The sequence below is a fragment of the Cebus imitator genome, unplaced genomic scaffold, assembly GCF_001604975.1.
Source record: "Cebus imitator isolate Cc_AM_T3 unplaced genomic scaffold, Cebus_imitator-1.0 Scaffold627, whole genome shotgun sequence".
In the NCBI taxonomy this organism is placed as follows: Eukaryota; Metazoa; Chordata; class Mammalia; order Primates; family Cebidae; genus Cebus; species Cebus imitator.
The window spans coordinates 542,774-561,453 of NW_016107942.1; the positions used below are offsets into that span (position 1 = coordinate 542,774).

The following is an 18,680-nucleotide window of genomic DNA, read 5'->3' on the forward strand; positions in this document are numbered from 1 at the left end:
ACCCTTGCTCATTACTGCTTGTGTGAGTTAACATCTTTTAGCTTTTGACAGTTATGCTTTGACATGGTTTGGATGCTGGGGATGTGTTAAGGTGATTAAAGCAGCCAGATATTGGTTGTCCTGCAGAGGCTGCTGTCTGTGTGGCAAGTTTCCTTGGGTTGTCTGTTAAGTCCAACATCCTGTGTCCAGAGTGACCCTAGACAAGTCGTCCTTACTATGTGTGCATTTGTTTATGCTGAGCACATCGCTCTTAACCTCAAGTGTTTGTAAGTTGAAAGATTATACCAAAGGAGTTTCTGGATTTCTCTTTCCTCTTTCCACTTCCTGGTTTACTGGTAACCCAATACCCAGGACTGGTCTGGCTGTCAAAGAAGAATGAGCCAGCCCTGGGAATAAGGCAGCCTCCAGCTGTACCTTCCACCTGCCGCAGCTACTGACATGGCTTTGTTTCCCAGACCCTTTGTAAGCTGCTTGAGGACAGCGATTCTAATTCACACTGCTTCTTTGACCATAATTGAAGTCTGTAACTTATTGATTCCTGATTTCTCTTTATACGTTGTCCTTGGATTAATTCATTATTCATTCAAATACTGGGCCTATCCCATGCAGATGTTGTGCTAGGTGCTGGGATAAGACAGGATGGTGAGACCCACCTTCATGGGTGTGATTCCCAAAGGGTCCCAGGCCCTGTTTGGGGCAGTTAGACTCATCCCTAATGAGAAATAACTTATGTTTTCTTTCTAAACAACAATTACCTAGATAATGAAAATTTCTTATATAATTTGCAGGTGGAATGAGTTTTATATACACATATTTTCCCCAGTCATCCTAGAATAACCACCTTTAGAAAGTGAAAAGTCTCCATATATGTTTTTAGCAATGAAAGGCTTAAAAAAGAAAAAAAAATTAAAGCAATATCCACAGAATCTCTATCTTTTCAGACATTTTATTCCCTACCTCATTAATTGCATTGATGAGTGGATGTTGTGAATATTTAGCACTTTGAAGATCCTGAAATACCAGAAGTTATCCTCTAGTATCACAAGTTCCCAAAACCTTCGCTACCCCAATATTTCTTTGTAAATCCGACAAAGAACACATTTTAATATCATACTCCTGAAGTAACACATGATTCAAAATGTGAGAAATTGGCAGTATGAAAGGAAGAACCAGTAACTGTTTAATTAAAAGTGAGCTTTTTACTACTGGGATGAAAAGAAGGAAAAACATTTTAATACAATCAATGTCAAGGACTGAGCCTGACTTACTGTGAAATAAAGAGAATGTTTTGAGCAATTCATTGTTGTTAGTTGCAGTTTTAGTAGAAAATGCTTGAAATAAAAATCCCTTATTATTGGTAAGGGAAGGGGCAGCTGCCCCAAATGTGGCAAGAGCCGCTGTGCAAATGGGGCTTCGCCTTTCTGGAAGTGAAGGAAGAAGATTTGTTTGGCTCCCTTTCCCAGCTTTCTCTCCATGTGTGACTTGGCTTCCTGTGTGTCTTGAACAGTCTAACCAGCAACTCTGGCAGCTGCCTGGCCTGAGAGCCCACTGGCTGCTGGCTTCTGACCATAGTGGGCATATAGTGGACCTTAGCACCTGGCTTGCAGTCAGGTTCAGTCCTCTGCTTTGACTGTATTCAAATGCTGTTCCTTATTTTTCCTTCTTGCTGTCCAGGGTCTCTCCTGGGCCCACAGCAGCCAGGACAGGGCTCGGTGAAAGGAGTGAGGCCTTCCCTCGCAGCATAGAAGCCAAGTCACACTCCAGATTTGTGAGGCTTATCTTTGGCCAGCTCATCATCAGCAAACCGTTCAAGACCTGTTTAATTTAAAGCCAGGCATAGAGCAGTAGTCTAGAGCTGGTGAAATCTAAACCTTCTTTTAAAATCTGTTTTGACCAACATTTTATGTATTCTTGTATTCCCTTCCCAACACCTGTCTCCTGCCTACTGTGTTGAAATAACAAATGAAAAAAATACCCTTTTTCAGTAGTAAGAGTGTACCCTTCCTGGACATAGGATCCATGCCCGGGGATTCAAAATGTAGAACCACGTTATAGTTGAGACAGTCACATTATGAAGCCCAGTTTCCACTTTAAAAACTCAAATATCTTGGCTGTGTTTCCAAGATAAACTCTTTCCAAGGAACAATAAATACTGTAGTGATTTGGTGTATATGTATTAATGTATCCCATTGTATTTAATAACTTCATGAGCGAGCCTTCTCTAAATTTCAACATAAAATGTGTGCTATTTATGTTCACCCAATGTTTGCAAATTTTCATTATGTAATGAAAATTCCATTATTGTGACTATTAAATGAATACCCTCATATTCTACTGTTAGGAGCTAGAGACCATTAAAAATCAGTAAATTCTGGCTGGGCACAGTGGCTCATGTCTGTAATCCTATCACTCTGGGAGGCTGCAGCAAGAGGATCACTTAAGCTCAAGAGTTTGAGACCAGCCTGGACCATACAGCATAGTGAGATCTTGTCTTTACTTAAAAAAAAAAAAAAAAAAAATTAGCCAGGTGTGGTGGCAGCTGAGGCAGGAGGATTGCATGAGCCTTGTAGATTGAGGCTGCAGTGAACTGTGAGGGTACCACTGCACTCCAGGCTAGGCAATAGAGTGAGACCTGGTCTCCAAAAAAAAAAAAAAATCAGTGAATTCTTAGAAGATAGTTCTGTGAAGATGCCTTTTCTCAACCTAGTATTTATTGTTTCTTCGTTTGTAAGATAAAGCTGATAATATTTATATGTCAGGGTCATCCTAAAGGTTAGTATGTATATGAGAAGTGCCCACATCTGTCTGGTAGCTGGGAAATACCCTAAACATGAGAGATACTCATGGACTTAGTCATCTTATGACAGCTGCCTTCAGCCTGTCTAGGAGAGGCATCATTTGTTTTGTGTTGCTGTTTTGCGTATTAAGAATTTTTTGTTGTGTTTTATCAAAGGCCATAAAGCCTGCATGACTCTTAAAGAAAACTATAGTCAAAAAAGCATAAATCATAAATATGTCAGCATGGAGTTTTTCTAACCATTGATGCACATGATTGCCTATTTGAAGAGCCCCTTTTATCATGTCATATACAATATTGTGCTCATACCTTTTCCAGATTCCAAATTCTAACTTTAAACTACTTTGTATCTGTTTTTAAATTTTCAAATGGGAGTTACTATGCAAAGTCAGTTAGTCACTATATCAGATATTACGACATTTGGCATAGTGAATTTTATGTGGCTTTCTTAACACCTCTATTCAGGTATATGTGACACATGTTTACAGTATACAGTTTGGTAAGTTTTAACATACGCATATGCTTGTAAAACCATGACCACTAAGTGGTGAATGTATCTGTCACCCCTAGAAGTGTCCCCTTGGTAATCCTTCCCCCCACTGTCTGTCCTCATCCCAGACAACCACTGATCTGCTTTCTGTCACTACAGATTAGCTTAACTCTTAATGAACTAGAATTTTATATAAGTTGAATCATAGTGTATACTCTTTTTCTTTGGCTTCTTTTACTCAGACAAATTATCTTGAGAATCATCCATGTAGTGTGTTTTAATTTATGTTTTAGATTTTAACAGTAACTTGAGTTCCTAAAGAGAAATACTACTACTTTGAAAATTTAACCTCTTTTTGAATTTTATCAAGAAATCTCTTGAATGATAGTCTTAGTGCAAACATTGTCTTAGTGAAAAGACTGCTACACTCTCTTGTCCTTGTGCAAGTCCAACTCAAGTAATTAACTTATACTTAGGTAAAGTTCCTCATATGCTTGAATTGAGAACTCTTCAGGCTCCTAACCAGCATATCCTGTTACCTTGGAGACAAAAATGTTTTTGGAAACAGTGCGTTTGCTTTGAAAAGTGCTGTATGTCTAATGATAATGCCATAATTACTGATTAATTTATTTTTCTTTCCAGATCCTTTCCCAGAGTTCAGTTATGGGCGTGAGAGGCTTGCAAGGATTTGTGGGAAGTACTTGCCCACATATATGTACAGTAGTAAATTTCAAAGAACTGGCAGAGCACCACCGAAGCAAGTATCCTGGATGTACCCCTACCATTGTGGTTGATGCCATGTGTTGTCTCAGATACTGGTATACTCCAGACTCTTGGATCTGCGGTGGCCAGTGGCGAGAATACTTTTCTGCTTTGCGAGGTTTTGTTAAAACGTTTACGGCGGTTGGGATCAAGTTGATATTCTTCTTTGATGGCATGGTGGAGCAGGATAAGAGAGATGAATGGGTGAAACGAAGACTTAAGAACAACAGGGAGATATCCAGGATTTTTCATTACATCAAGTCACACAAGGAGCAGCCAGGCAGGAACATGTTCTTCATCCCCTCTGGGCTTGCTGTGTTTACACGATTTGCTCTAAAGACACTGGGCCAGGAAACTTTGTGTTCCTTACAGGAGGCAGATTATGAGGTGGCTTCGTATGGTCTCCAGCATAACTGTCTTGGGATTCTTGGGGAAGACACTGATTACCTAATTTATGACACTTGTCCCTACTTTTCAATTAGTGAGCTCTGCCTAGAGAGCCTGGACACCATCATGCTCTGCAGAGAGAAGCTCTGTGAGAGTCTGGGCCTCTGTGTGGCTGACCTTCCTCTTTTGGCCTGCCTCCTTGGCAACGACATAATCCCAGAGGGCATGTTTGAAAGCTTTAGATACAAATGCTTATCATCCTACACCTCTGTTAAAGAGAACTTTGACAAAAAAGGTAACATTATATTAGCTGTGTCAGACCATATATCGAAAGTTCTTCACTTGTATCAAGGTGAGAAAAAATTAGAAGAGCTGTTACCTCTGGGACCAAACAAAGCTCTTTTTTATAAAGGAATGGCATCGTATCTTTTACCAGGACAGAAATCTCCATGGTTTTTCCAAAAGCCCAAAAATGTAATAACTTTGGATAAGCAAGTTATATCTATGAGTTCAGACCCTGAATCCAGGCAAGAAGTTCCCATGTGTACAGACCCTGAATCCAGGCAAGAAGTTCCCATGTGTACAGACCCTGAATCCAGGCAAGAAGTTTCCATGTGTACAGACCCTGAATCCAGGCAAGAAGTTCCCATGTGTACAGACCCTGAATCCAGGCAAGAAGTTCCTATGTGTACAGGCCCTGAATCCAGGCAAGAAGTTTTAATGTGGACAGACTCTGAATCTAGGCAAGAAATTATCATGTATACAGGCCATGAATCCAAACAGGAAGTTCCTGTATGTACAGATCCTATATCCAAGCAAGAAGATTCCATGTGTACACACCCTGAAATCAATCAAAAATTACCTATAGCAACAGATCCTGAATTTAAGCTTATATGTACAAATCCTGAAATTAAACAAGAAGACCCTGCCAACATGGGGCTTGAAATAAAGCAACAAGTAACCATGGTTTCAGACACTGAAATCTTAAAGGTATGTGAATATGCCCAGCCAATATGCCATGATTGAAAATATATCCACTGATGGATTTGTCAGGGAAGATCCATTACTGCCTTAGTGTTTGGGCACTGCGAGAGGATGCACAACAGAAGTCTGTAAGTCTCGTTAGGAAGTGTGACGTGTGTGAAAACTCATAACTAATGTTTGATACTGTCAGATGAATATTATAGAAAAGTGCCATAAGAATAGGAGAGAGAGAACATTGTGGGTTAAAGTATAGGGAGAAGGCTGGCTGCGGTGGCTCATGCCTGTAATCCCAGCACTTTGGGAGGCCGAGGCAGGTAATCACCTGAGGTCAGAAGTTCAAGACCAGCCTGACCAACATGGTGAAACGCCATCTCTACTAAAAATACAAAAATTAGTCAGGTGTGGTGGCACATACCTGTAATCTCAGCTACTTGGGAGGCCGAGGCAGGAGATTCTTCTGAACCTGGAAGGCAGAGGTTGCAGTGAGCTGAGATCATGCCACTTGTGCTCCAGCCTGGGCAACATGAGCAAAACTCCGTCTCAAAAAATAAAGTACAGGGAGAAGTTCCCCAAAGAGGTAGAACTGGAGCCAGACCTTAATGGTAGCCAAAATATGCATTGAATAGGCTAAGACGTGGGAGTTGTGGAAGTACTAAAGGTGTAGTGTTTTGAATCTGCGTCACTGAGGGCACAGGGTGAAAGGTCAGGCTGGAGTGGGTTTTGCGGGAAGAAGCAAGAAGGAAAAAATGGGAAAAGGTAGACAATCATAGCCACATTGGGAAGGTTATTAAATGCCACAGGAGGAATTTGGACTTAGTTCTGAAAGTATTATAGAGCGAAGATTTTTGTTGGGGGGGGAGGCATGACATTTGAGTTCTGTGCTAGGTGTATTACATAACTTCTCATTAGATCCTCTCAACAGCCCTGTGAGATAGACCTATCCTTGTTTTACAGAAGAGATCTGCGTCCACATAAGTATCTCAAAGGAACCTCAACAAATTCTAAACCAAACTCAACCATCTTAACCACACACCTTTCCTTATTCCCAGCACTGTGAGCGCCACCATCTTTCAGTCTAGTTGCAACTACAGAGATCTGTAAGGAAGCTCCTGCTCCTAGTCTGATGGAAAACTCAGGCCTGGACAGCAGCTGAGCAGCTGAGCAGCTGTGTGGTGAGGCCTGGAAAGCAGTGATGTGAACATGCCAGCCAACCAGCCAAGGGCTTTCCTGGAACACCATTGTCACCTCCCACCTCCGGATCCTCTGTGTGTGGTTGTTTTGATCTGGTCCCCTTCCACCTCCTGGCTCTTGCTGCCATCCCTTATTTGTATATGGCCTTGCACGTGTCCTCTGTGGACTTGGGGTCTGTCTGTGAAGGCTGGTCTTCATAAACACTGGCTTGTATGCACCCTGCTGATAGGACCCTCCCTTGGCCTTCCCGTTTGAGTTAATATGCAGGACATCCCACCCATATTCCGCTAGATTAGGTCAGACCACAGATGGCATCAGGTATATTATGGAATAACGTAGGACTTGATTTTCACACTCATTGAGGAGGCATTCGATTTTTTTTAGCAGGTATATTGATGCGATCAGATTTTTGGGTTTTGAAACATTACACTGCAGAGAGTGGATTTAAAGTGGCCATTGCAGAAACTCAGGTAAAATACAAAAGAGCTACAATTAGGAAAATGGTAGTGGAAATAGGAAGACAGAAATTCAGGAAATGGTCTCAGCAGTGAAACTAATAAATAAGTCTTGCTGTGGAGATGAGGTTCCCTTGAGCACCGGGGATGGTAGATGTTGTTATCTAAGGAAGAAGGAGGAAAAGTTTTTACAGGGAGAATTAACTGGGTTATATTTGAGTTGAGTAGATGGCACCTCTAACACATGTTCTAGTGAAATGTGGGCCTAAAGTTCTGTTACTGACAGGAGACAGACATCTGGAAGTCATCCCATTTTATGTGTGAAGTAAAAGAACATGTGTGATGGAGACTTAAGAGACAGTGCACTGAGAGATCAGGAGTGAGCAGAGGAGAACGGAGAATAAGGAGAGACTAATTCCCGCAAAAGTCCAAGGAGACAGGTTTCAAGAGAATGAGAAAAGAAATGGTCAGGAGTGTCAAATGCTACAAAGGTAAGAAGTATAGTAGGACTAGATATAGGCAGTTAGGTCCACAATTGGGAGGTCTTGGTGACCTCAGGGAGTTACTGTAGCACAGGATTGAGAGTGGAGGCAAAGACTGCAGGGAGTTTGGCAGTAGAAGAGTCTTTGTTGGGGAAGGTGGGGTCAAGGAGAGTCCCCACAGGGAGTTCCCTGGCAAAGTGGTGGGTCGAGTGTTGTTCACATGTATTGAACTTAATTGTATCTTTGAAAACAATTTTGAAGTTTCTCACATCGCCCTTACATTTTCCCTATAAAAATGTTTTGCAATGTCATCTTCCAACCCTATCTAATAGGCAACTAAAATTCAAACGTTTGTTTTAACCATACGCACTCACCCTGGGAAAATGCTGTGGGCACAGCAGTTACATTGAGTACACACACAACCACAGCTATATATCTGTGTCTTCTCTATGTCAGCATTTTGGAAGATCAGTTGAGTTTTTGTTTGTTTGTTTCTTTCTTTCTTAGGGTCTCACTGTCATCCAGGTTGGAGTGCAGTGGCATAATAGCCTCTGCCCCCCGTGTTCAAGCGATTCTCCCATCTCAGCCTCCTGAATAGGGAGGCAGAGTTTATTACAGGTGTACGCCACCACGTCTAGCTAAGTTTTGTATTTAGTAGAGATGGGTTTTCACCATGTTGCCAGGCTGGCCTCGAACTCCTTACTTCAAGTGATCCTCCCACCTCGACCTCCCAAAGTGCTGGAATTACAGGCATGAGCCACTGCACTTGGCTAGATAGTCTTATAATAATCTTATAAAACATTCATTGGCAGTGAGCTGTGCCAGACCTCGGGACAAGTGCTTTTCTTACATTGACTCATTTAATCCTCACAATAGTCCTGTGAGCCTGGCACTTTTTTTTTTTTTTTTTTTTTTTTTTAATTAAACCCATTTTCTTTAGGAAGAAAGTAAGGAACAGAAAGATTCAGACTCAAGCCTACCAGTCATGAATCAGCATAACTATGACCATTTGAGTAAATGAGGCACACGCTCTTAGGATTCAGAGGTTCTGGTATTCCAGGTTATGCTAGCATCACATTTTCATGCCTTTAGTAGTAGACTATTTGGATTTAAATTTTGACTAGTAATCTAGATGAATTTATCTCACACTAATAAGAATGTTCTTCACAGGAAGGTAAAACCTATATATTTAGACTGTGATAGACCTTCTGATCTTAACTACTTATTTAATGAGAAAGTGGAATTAGTTTAAATCCTGTATCTGATCACCTACCATGAGCCAGCACTGTCTTAACTTTACAGCGGAGAAGTGCCTGTGCCTGACACATCGTTTACACTCAATAAACAATTTCTGAATAAATGAGTGCATGAATACAGTATGGTTTCTAACACTAAGCAGCTTAGAGTTTAATAAGGGAGGCAGACCAGACAGCTGTGCTACAGGGACTGGGATATGAGCTTTATAAGGCAAGCTGGAGGTTGGTCCTGGCTAAGGGAGGAGGGGAGGGTAGTATGAGGCGAACCTTAAAGGGAAAAGAATTGTGAAGTGGGAGGCTGGGAAAGATTGGAAGAGAAAGACATTATGGGTGAGGTAAGTTCTTACGGGCACAAGTGAAGGTAGAAGTGGATTGAGTACTCGAGAAACAGTGCACGTGTTCTGTTGAGACTGGATTATGGCAGTTTCTATGAGGGTGAAATGGTGTTCAAGTCTAGAAAAAGGAGATTGAGGCTTTATAGTGGGGCCTTGAAATGTTATGGTGAAGGATCTGTGGTAGCCATTCAAATGTTTTGAATAGGGTAGCAAAGTTTTCAAAGACAGTGTGGCAGTGGTGTGAAGGATGGGTTGGAAAGGGGAGAAACCGGGCTAGGGGATTAAGACCCTTTCATAGCAATACTGGTGAGAAGTAGTGAGCACCTGGGTACTAGGAGGGTATCAAGGAGACAACAGTGAGATACTGTGGAAGATAAGACTGTAGACGTTTGGAGAAAGGAGGAGGAGTAATAGAAAGTTTTGAAATTGGTAGTCCGCACATGGCCAGCCAGGTTTCCCAACACTGTTTATTAAATGGAATCCTTTTCCCCATTGCCTGTTTTTGTCTGGTTTTTCAAAGATCAGGTGGTTGTAGATGTGTGGCCTTACTTCTGAGGCCTTTGTTCTGTTCCATTGGTCTATATCTCTGTTTTGGTACCAGTATCATGCCATTTTGATTACTGTAGCCTTGTAGTATAGTTTGAAGTCAGGTAGCATGATGCCCCCATCTTTGTTCTTTTTGCTTAGGATTGCCTGGCTGTGCAGGCTCTTTTTTGGTTCCATATGAAGTTTAAGATGGTTTTTTCCAGTTCTGTGTAGAAGGTCAATGGTAGTTTGATGGGGATAGCATTGAATCTATAAATTACTTTGGGCAGTATGGCCATTTTCATGATAACTGATTCTTCCTAACCATGAGCATGGAATGTTTTTCCATCTATTTGTGTCCTCTCTTATTTCCTTGAGCAGTGGTTTGTAGTTCTCCTTGAAGAGGTCCTTCACATTCCTTTGTTAGTTGTATTCCTAGGTATTTTATTCTCTTTGTAGCAGTTGTGAATGGGAGTTCACTCTTGATTTGGTTCTCTGTCTGTTATTGGTATATAGGAATGCTTATGATTTTTGCACATTGATTTTATATCCTGAGAGTTTGTTGAAGTTGCTTATCAGCTTAAGGAGATTTTGGGCTGAGACAATGGGGTCTTCTAAATATACAATCATGTCATCTGTAAATAGAGACAATTCGACTTCCTCTATTCCTAATGGAATACCCTTTATTTCTTTTTCTTGCCTGTTTTGCTCTGGCTAGAACTTCCTGTACTATGTTGAATAGGAGTGGTGAGAGAGGTCACCCTTGCTACTGCCAGTTTTCAAAAGGAATGCTTCCAGTTTTTGCCCATTCAGTACAATATTGGCTGTTGGTTTGTCATAAATAGCTTTTATTATACATTCCATCGATACCTAGTTTATTGAGTTTTTAGCATAAATGGCTGTTGAATTTCGTTGAAGGCCTTTTCTGCAGTTATTGAGATAATCATGTGGTTTTTGTCTTTGGTTCTGTTTATGTGATAGATCACAGTTAGAGATTTGCATATGTTGAACCAGCCTTGCATCCCCGGGGATGAAGTCTACTTGATCATGAGGGATAAGCCTTTTGATGTGCTGTTGCTTTCGGTTTGTCAGTATTTTATGGAAGATTTTTGCATGATGTTCCTCATGGATATTGACCTGAAATTTTCTTTTTTAGTTGTATCTCTGCCAGGTTTTGGTATTAGGATGATGTTGGTCTCATAAAATGGATTAGGGAAGATTATCTCTTTTTGTATTGTTTGGAATAATTTCAGAAGGAATGGTACGAGTTCCTCTTTGTACGTCTGGTAGAATATGGCTGTGAACCCGTCTGGACCTGGACTTTTTTTGGTTGGTAGGCTATTAATTGCTGTCTCTACTTCAGACCTTGTTATTGGTCTATTCAGGGATTCAGCTTCTTCCTGGTTTAGTCTTGGGAGGATGTAAGTGTCCAGGAATGTATCCATTTCTTCTAGTTTTACTGGTTTATGTGCATATAGTTGTTTGTAGTAATCTCTGATAGTAGTTTGTATTTCTGTGGAATTGGTGGTAATATCCCCTTTATCATTTTTTGTTACAGCTATTCGATTCTTCTCTCTTTTCTTTTTTATTAGTCTGGCTAGTGGTCTATCTATTTTGTTGATCTTTTCAAAACACTGGCTCCTGGATTTATTGATTTTTTTTCTGAAGAGTTTTTTTGTGTCTCTATCTCCTTCAGTTCTCCTCTGATCTTGGTTATTTCTTGTCTTCTGCCAGCTGTTGAATTTGTTTGATCTTGCTCTTCTAGCTCTTTTAATTTTGACGATAGGGTGTCGATTTTAGATCTTTGCTCGCTTTTCATATGGGAGTTTATTGCTATAAATTTCCCTCTAGACACTGCTTTAAATGTGTCCCAGAAATTCTGGTATGTTGTGTCTTCATTCTCATAGGTTTCGAAGAACATCTTTATTTCTGCCTTCGTTTCATTATTTATCCATTAATCATTCAGGAGCAGGTTGTTCAGTTTCCATGTAGTGTGCAGTTTTCAGTGAGTTCTTAATCCTGAGTTTTAATTTGATTGCACTGTGGTCTGAGAGTCTGGTTGTTATAATTTCTGTTCTTTTGCATTTGCTGAGGAGTGATTTACTTCCAATTATGTGGTCAATTTTAGAGTAAGTGCGATGTGGTGCTGAGAAGAATGTATATTCTGTGGATTTGGGGTGGAGAGTTCTGTAGATGTCTATTAGGTCCACTTGGTCCAGGTCTGCATTCAAGGCCTGGATATCTGTGTTAATTTTCTGTCTCATTGATCTAATAGTGACAGTGGAGTGTTAAGTCTCCCACTATTATTGTGTGGGAGTCTAAGTCTCTTTGTAGGTTGTTAAGAACTTCCTTTATGTATCTGGGTGCTCCTGTATTGGGTGCGTACATATTTAGGATCGTTAGATCTTCTTGTTGCATTGATCCTTTTACCATTATATAATGCCCTTCTTTGTCTCTTTTGATCTTTGTTGGTTTAAAGTTTGTTGAATCTGGAAACCATCATTCTCAGCAAACTGACACAGGAAAAGAAAACCAAACACTGCATGTTCTCACTCGTAAGTGGGTGTTGAACAATGAGAACACATGGACACAGGGAGGGAAACATCACACACTGGGGTCTGTTGTGGGGTGGAGAGCTAGGGGAGGGTTAGCAGGGGATGGGGAGATTAGGGAGAGATAACATTAGGAGAAATACCTAATGTAGGTGAAGGGGGGATGGAGGCAGCAAACCACCATGGCATGTGTATACCTATGTAACAATCCTGCAAGTTCTGCACATGTATCCCAGAGCTTAAAGTAAAATTAAAATAGAAAAGAAAAGAAATTGGTAGTCCGAAGGAAAGAAAACATGGCAACTTGATGTCATGAATTTGAGTGTCAATTACTGCATTTCTGAGGGCCTTAAAAAACTGGCATATGATGAAAGGCATTGACTTTTTCTATTTGAAGGTTACTGTTTTGTTTTCAAGGAGAAATTCAGTTGTATTTAAATTTCAAACAGGTTGCTAGAGCACATCACGTCCAAGCAGAAAGCTACCTGGTGTACAACATCATGAGCAGTGGAGAGATTGAGTGCAGCAACACCTTGGAAGATGAGCTTGACCAGGCCTTACCCAGCCAGGCCTTCATTTACCGACCCATTAGACAGCGTGTTTACTCACTCCTATTGGAAAACTGTCAAGGTGAGAATTGGTTGGTCCCTCTTAGTAATGCTTCTATTTGGAGTTGAATCCTGAGAAACTGGCCAGATGAAATACAGTGCAGTCTTTTAGGACATGGAGACAGTTAAATGGGTTTTGTTTCCCTGTCAAATCTATGATTGAGGATAACACTGACATCTGTAAAAAATTAAGTATAAATGCCATGGGACATCTATATCTAATTAGCAGGCGGTTGATCAGTATGCATTAAAAGAAGAATGCATTATTTCTATAAAATATTTCTATAAAATACCATATGAAAAGGTATTTAGGCTTTTTTTAAAAAATGTGAAAACTCTTTCCTCCTGTAGGGGAGTGTAGGGTATGCCTATTATTAGAAGAAAACAATGTCTACTTAGTCTTCCCTCAAAATGTGATTTTTATAAAATAATTTTACAAAATCTAATACATCATATTTTTAAGTACAATTTTCCTCTAGAGTTTTTGTAATGAAATTTATGTTTTTTTTCTCATCTATATTTCCATTATGTACTTAGCGAAACAGTGAAAATGAGAGGAATTTTAACACTAAGGAGAAAGTTAACTCACCATTCAAAATAGTTTTGGGGGAAATTAGGAGTGTGGAAGAACACTTCAAATTAGAAACCAGAGATGCTTAATGTATTTAGTGACCTTCTATTTAAGTAAGGCCTTGTTCTTTTTAGACAGAAATCTTAGACAGGTGCTTTATGGTCTGTTTTGAGAGTGTGTTGATAAGAAACATAGTCTACACACTATTAACAGGATAAGAGATAGAAGGAGCAGGATGCCAGTGAAAGGGTATCTGTGGTCCATTTGCCTAAACATTGTGGTTTCCAAACATGTCAATATTATTCTGTTGTTCCAGAAAGTGAACATTTACATAATCTAAAAGTGGTGACAGAATCATCTGATGAAAAAGTCATCATTATTATTTTTGGATGATGGGGCTCATGGGTAGTGGGGTTATTTAAATCTAGTTTTCATTAGATTCTTGTAGCACTCTCAGCGTGCATTGCTTTCTCCCATACATGCTGCAAGAGTTCACCTCTGTGACCTGAAGAAGAAGACACAAGAAAGATGTTTAAGCTGATTTACAAACAGAAATAAAGAACCTGTGTAATAAACTCTGGAGCCAAATATTATTTAAATTATTTTTAAAATTTCCTTTTCTATGGGCTCTCCACCCACATTCTTTCTTAACATGGATGTTTGCACATCGACTAATGATGGAAAAAAGAGATCTTCCTCATGAAAACATTTTTACATTAATAATATTGGAATTATTTTCAGACTATTTCATTAAATGAGATTAAACTACATAAAATTCACTAACCTAAATTTCATACTTTGTTTATGTAATGTATTTACGACCATATGGATAACTTTATTAGATAACCACATAAACAGGAAAAACCATTCACACTGAGTTTGTCTTCACAGTTGATCTTTAGTTTCTTTCTTTCTCCTTCAAATTTTTGGCTTTCTGCATGAAGTTTACATTATTAAGATATGAAAATAAAATGCTGTTTTTGCTGATTTATATATGATGATAATAACCAAGCATATTCTATGTTATTTGTTTGGCTTAGTTTATAATCCCATTTGTATTTGAAAGTGTTGTATATTTTGCAGTTGTTGAGTAGAGTGTTTTATAAATATCAGTAGTGTTAATAAGGTTATTCAAGTCTTACTGATTTTCTGTCTACTTGTTCTTAGTTCCTGAGAGAAAAGGGTTAAAAACTCCAGCTCTTATTTATCTGTTTATTCCTTCAGTTCTGTCAGTTTTTGCTTTAGACGTTTTGAAACTCTGTTGTTAGGTGCAAATGCATTGAGGACTCTTAGTTTCTTAATGAATCGACCCTTTTAACAGGACAGTTCACTTTTAAAAACATGGTGATATGCCTGTCCTAAAGTTGTCTGCTTTATAGTAATGTAGTCACTTCAGTACTCTTACTGTTAACGTTTGCATGATATGGTATTTTTTGCTATCCTTTTGCTTTTAAACTATTTCTTTACATCTAAAGTACATCTCTTTTAAAAGCAGCATGTCAAATGTCATAGTCTCTTTCTTTTAATTGCAATGTTCACACTGAATGTAACTTTTGGCATAATTAGTGCTCAGTCTTCCATTTTGCTCTTTGTTCTTTTTTTTCCCAACTTATTTTCTCATTTTCGTACTTCTTTTGGATTAGTTGAATAATTTTTAGCATTGTGTTTTATGCACTCATTTGGATTATTAGATTTACCTTTTTTAAAAAACAAAAGTGTTTGGTCTAGGTTTACAGTATCTATTAGATTGGTGCAAAAGTAATTGCGGTTTTTGAAATTACTTTTAATATTTTAACATCATCTATCAAATAATATATCATGTTACTTATAATATAAAAACCTTATAACTGTATGTTTTCATCCTCCCCAACATTTTTCCTATTATTTTATGTCTTGTACAAATGTATATTTTCTTAAATTTGAAATAATTACAGATTCACAGGAAGTTGCAAGAATAGTACATAGATTCCCATGTAACATTCACTCAGATTCCTCCAAAGGTGACATATGGGTGTGGTATATTATCAAAGCCAGAAAGTTCACATCAGTTACAATGTTAACTAAACTGCAGACCGTCTTCACTTGTTGTGCCAGTTTTTGCATGCATGCATTTATCTGTGTGGGTATGTAGGTCTGTGAAAGATCCTGCAACCATTACCACAGTCGAGATGCAGAGCTGCCTGTCACCACTCCCTCCATGTGCTTCTTGGTCCTGGTATTCTTTCTTCCCCCAGATGCTGCCCTCTGGCAACTGCTAATCTGTTTTTCATCTCTATGTTCTTGTTCATTTGAAAATGTTATATAAATGGCAGCATATATTATGTAACCCTTGGAGATTATGCATATGTTTTAAACCCTATAAAACATGATTTAAAATTTTTTAGTTTAAATTGGGAGTTGACACACTTTTTTTTCTGTGAGGGGTCAGGTAGTAATAAATATTACAGGTTTTGAGGACCCCCCCCTCAGCAAACAGTCCCTGTCACAGCTACCCAATCCTGCTATTGTTGTGCAAGAGCAGCCATAGACAATATGTAAATGAATGAGTGTGGCTATGTGCCAGTAAGCCTTTATTTAATTTTCGTATGTGACAAAATTTGAATTTTATTTATTTATTTATTTAGAGACGGTCTCACCCTGTTGCCCAGGCTAGAGTGCAGTGGTCACAGCTCACTGTGGCCTTCAACTCCAAGGCTGAAGCCTCAGCCCCTTGGGTAACTGAGATGACAGGCATGTGCACCCAGCTAATTAAAAAAAAATTTTTTGGCCGGGCGCGGTGGCTCACGCCTGTAATCCCAGCACTTTGGGAGGCCGAGGCGGGTGGATCACGAGGTCAAGAGATCGAGACCATCCTGGTCAACATGGTGAAACCCCGTCTCTACTAAAAATACAAAAAATTAGCTGGGCATGGTGGTGTGTGCCTGTAATCCCAGCTACTCAGGAGGCTGAGGCAGGAGAATTGCCTGAACCCAGGAGGCGGAGGTTGCGGTGAGCCGAGATCGCGCCATTGCACTCCAGCCTGGGTAATAAGAGCGAAACTCCGTCTCAAAAAAAAAAAAAATTTAAAATATTTTTAAAAATATTCTTAAAAACATTTTTCTAACCATTAAAAAAATATGAAAAACACAATTAGCTTTCAGGCTGTATAAAAGCAGGAAAATGTGACCCGTGAGCTGTAGTTTGCCAATTCCTACTTTAAATAATCAATTATCTTTTACAGAAATTAAGAAACAAGAAAAAGTCTTATATATATACCGTTTCCTGTGCTTGATCTTTGCATAGATCCAAGTTTTTCATCTAGTGTCATCTTCATCAAAATAACTTGCTTTGACATTTCTTGTGGTACACAGTTTTAAGTTTTCTGAGTTTTTTTTTCCCCTGAGAATGTCTTTACAGATAGGTATCACTTAACAACAGGAATACATCCTAAGAAATATGTCCTTAGGCAATTTGTTGTTGTGGGAAGCCTAGAAGGTATAGCCCACTACACACCTAGATCATATGGTGTAGCCCATTGCCCCCAGGCTACAAACCACTGCAGCATGCAGACTACTGAAAACTGTTGGCAGCTGTAACATAATGGGAAGTATTCGTGTATCTAAACATACCTAAACGTAGAAAAGGCAGTAAAAATACGGTATCAAAAGATAAATATGGTGCCCCTTTGTAGGCCACTTGCCATGCATGGACTTTGCAGGACTAGAAGCTGCTTTGGTGAGTCAATGAGTGAGTCAGGAGTGAATGGGAAGGCCAGGACGTGAGTGTGCACTGCTGTAGGCTTTATAAACACTGCGCACTTAGGGCTATGCTACATTCATAAAAATTATTTCTTTCCTCAACATCAATTAACTTACTGTAACTTTTTTACTTTATAAACTTTAAATTTTTTTTAACTGTTTGACTCTTATAATAACAACTTGCTTAAATACAAACATACTATACAACTATACAAAAATATTTTCTTTCTTTATATCATTCTGTAAGCCTTTTTCTATTAGAAAAACTTTTTAACTCTACCTTCTGAGTTCATACTTAAAAAAAATTTTTTTTGAACTTTTTTGTTAAAAATTCAGACACAGGCATACACATTTGTCTAGGATTACATAGGGTCAGGATCATCAAGGTGTCACTAGGAACATGTATGCAGTCTGTCACTGGTTGGATCATCGTTACTCAGGGCAGGACTGTATTTCATCTTTATTTGAAGGGTATAGTTTTGCTGCATATACAATTTTAGGTAGTTTTTTTGTTTGGCACTTTAAGGATGACACTATATTTTCTTCTGGCTTGTGTAGTGTCTCCTGAGACGACAAGGCTCATCTTTATCGTTGTTCCCCATGTGTAATGTGCTTTTTTCCTCTGGCTGTCTTTACAATTCCTCTCCTGTTTGCTGGATTTTGAGTAAGGTTCACTCTGCTCCCTTCATGGGATTTTGAACTTCTTGAATCCATGGGTTTATATTTCCTACCAAATTTGGAAGAAAAGAACATTTTTTGTAAGATTTTTTCTGTCTCAATCTCTTTGCCTATTCCTGTGGGCCATTTACTGACTCTTCCACCTACAGGGTCCACATATTTTGCTTATTTTCATGTCTAGTATCTTTCTTTAAAAAAAATATTTTATTGCATTTTAAGTTTTGGGATACATTTGAAGAAAATGCAGGATTGTTGCATATATACATACATGGCAATGTGGTTTGCTGCCTTCCTCCCCATCACCTATATCTGGCATTTCTCCCCATGTTATCCCTCCCCAACTCCCCACTCCCACTGTCCCTCCCCTACAGACCCCAGTGTGTGATAACCCCTTCCCTGTGTCCATGTGTTCTCATTGTTCAACACCCGCCTATGAGTGAGAACATGTGGTGTTTGATTTTCCGTTCTTGTGTCAGTTTGCTGAGAATGATGGTTTCCAGGTTCATCCATGTCCCTACAAAGGACACGAACTCATCATTTTTGATGGCTGCATAGTATTCCATGGTGTAAATGTGCCACATTTTCCCTATCCAGTCTATCATCGATGGGCATTTGGGTTGGTTCCAGGTCTTTGCTATTGTAAACAGTGTTGCAATGAATATTTGTGTGCATGTGTTCTTATAATAGAACGATTTATAATCCTTTGGAATATACCCAGTAATGGGATTGCTGGGTCAAATGGAATTTCTATTTCTAGGTACTTGAGGAATCGCCACACTGTCTTCCACAATGGTTGAACTAATTTACACTCCCACCAACAGTGTAAAAATGTTATTTCTCCACATCCTCTCCAGCATCTGTTGTCTCCAG

The 18,680-nt window shown here is 39.2% G+C and overlaps 1 protein-coding gene across 12 annotated transcripts in view; it reads left to right on the forward strand.

Moving 5' to 3' along the window:
- The window catches only part of FAM120B (family with sequence similarity 120B), a 111,982-nt gene that overhangs the window by 8,132 nt on the left and 85,170 nt on the right, over positions 1 to 18,680 (forward strand). For 10 of the 12 annotated variants that reach the window (XR_001821314.2, XM_037734488.1, XM_017517314.2 and 7 more), the window contains exons 2-3: positions 3,930 to 5,426; positions 12,666 to 12,846. The exons of 1 other annotated variant lie outside the window; for it this stretch is intronic. Coding sequence is in view for 10 of the 11 variants with exons in the window: in XM_037734488.1 (XP_037590416.1) it covers positions 3,951 to 5,426; positions 12,666 to 12,846 (1,657 nt within the window). In the remaining variant the exon portion in view is untranslated. The remainder of the gene's footprint in view (positions 1 to 3,929; positions 5,427 to 12,665; positions 12,847 to 18,680) is intronic. One more of the 12 variants, XM_017517315.2, reaches the window with a different exon arrangement.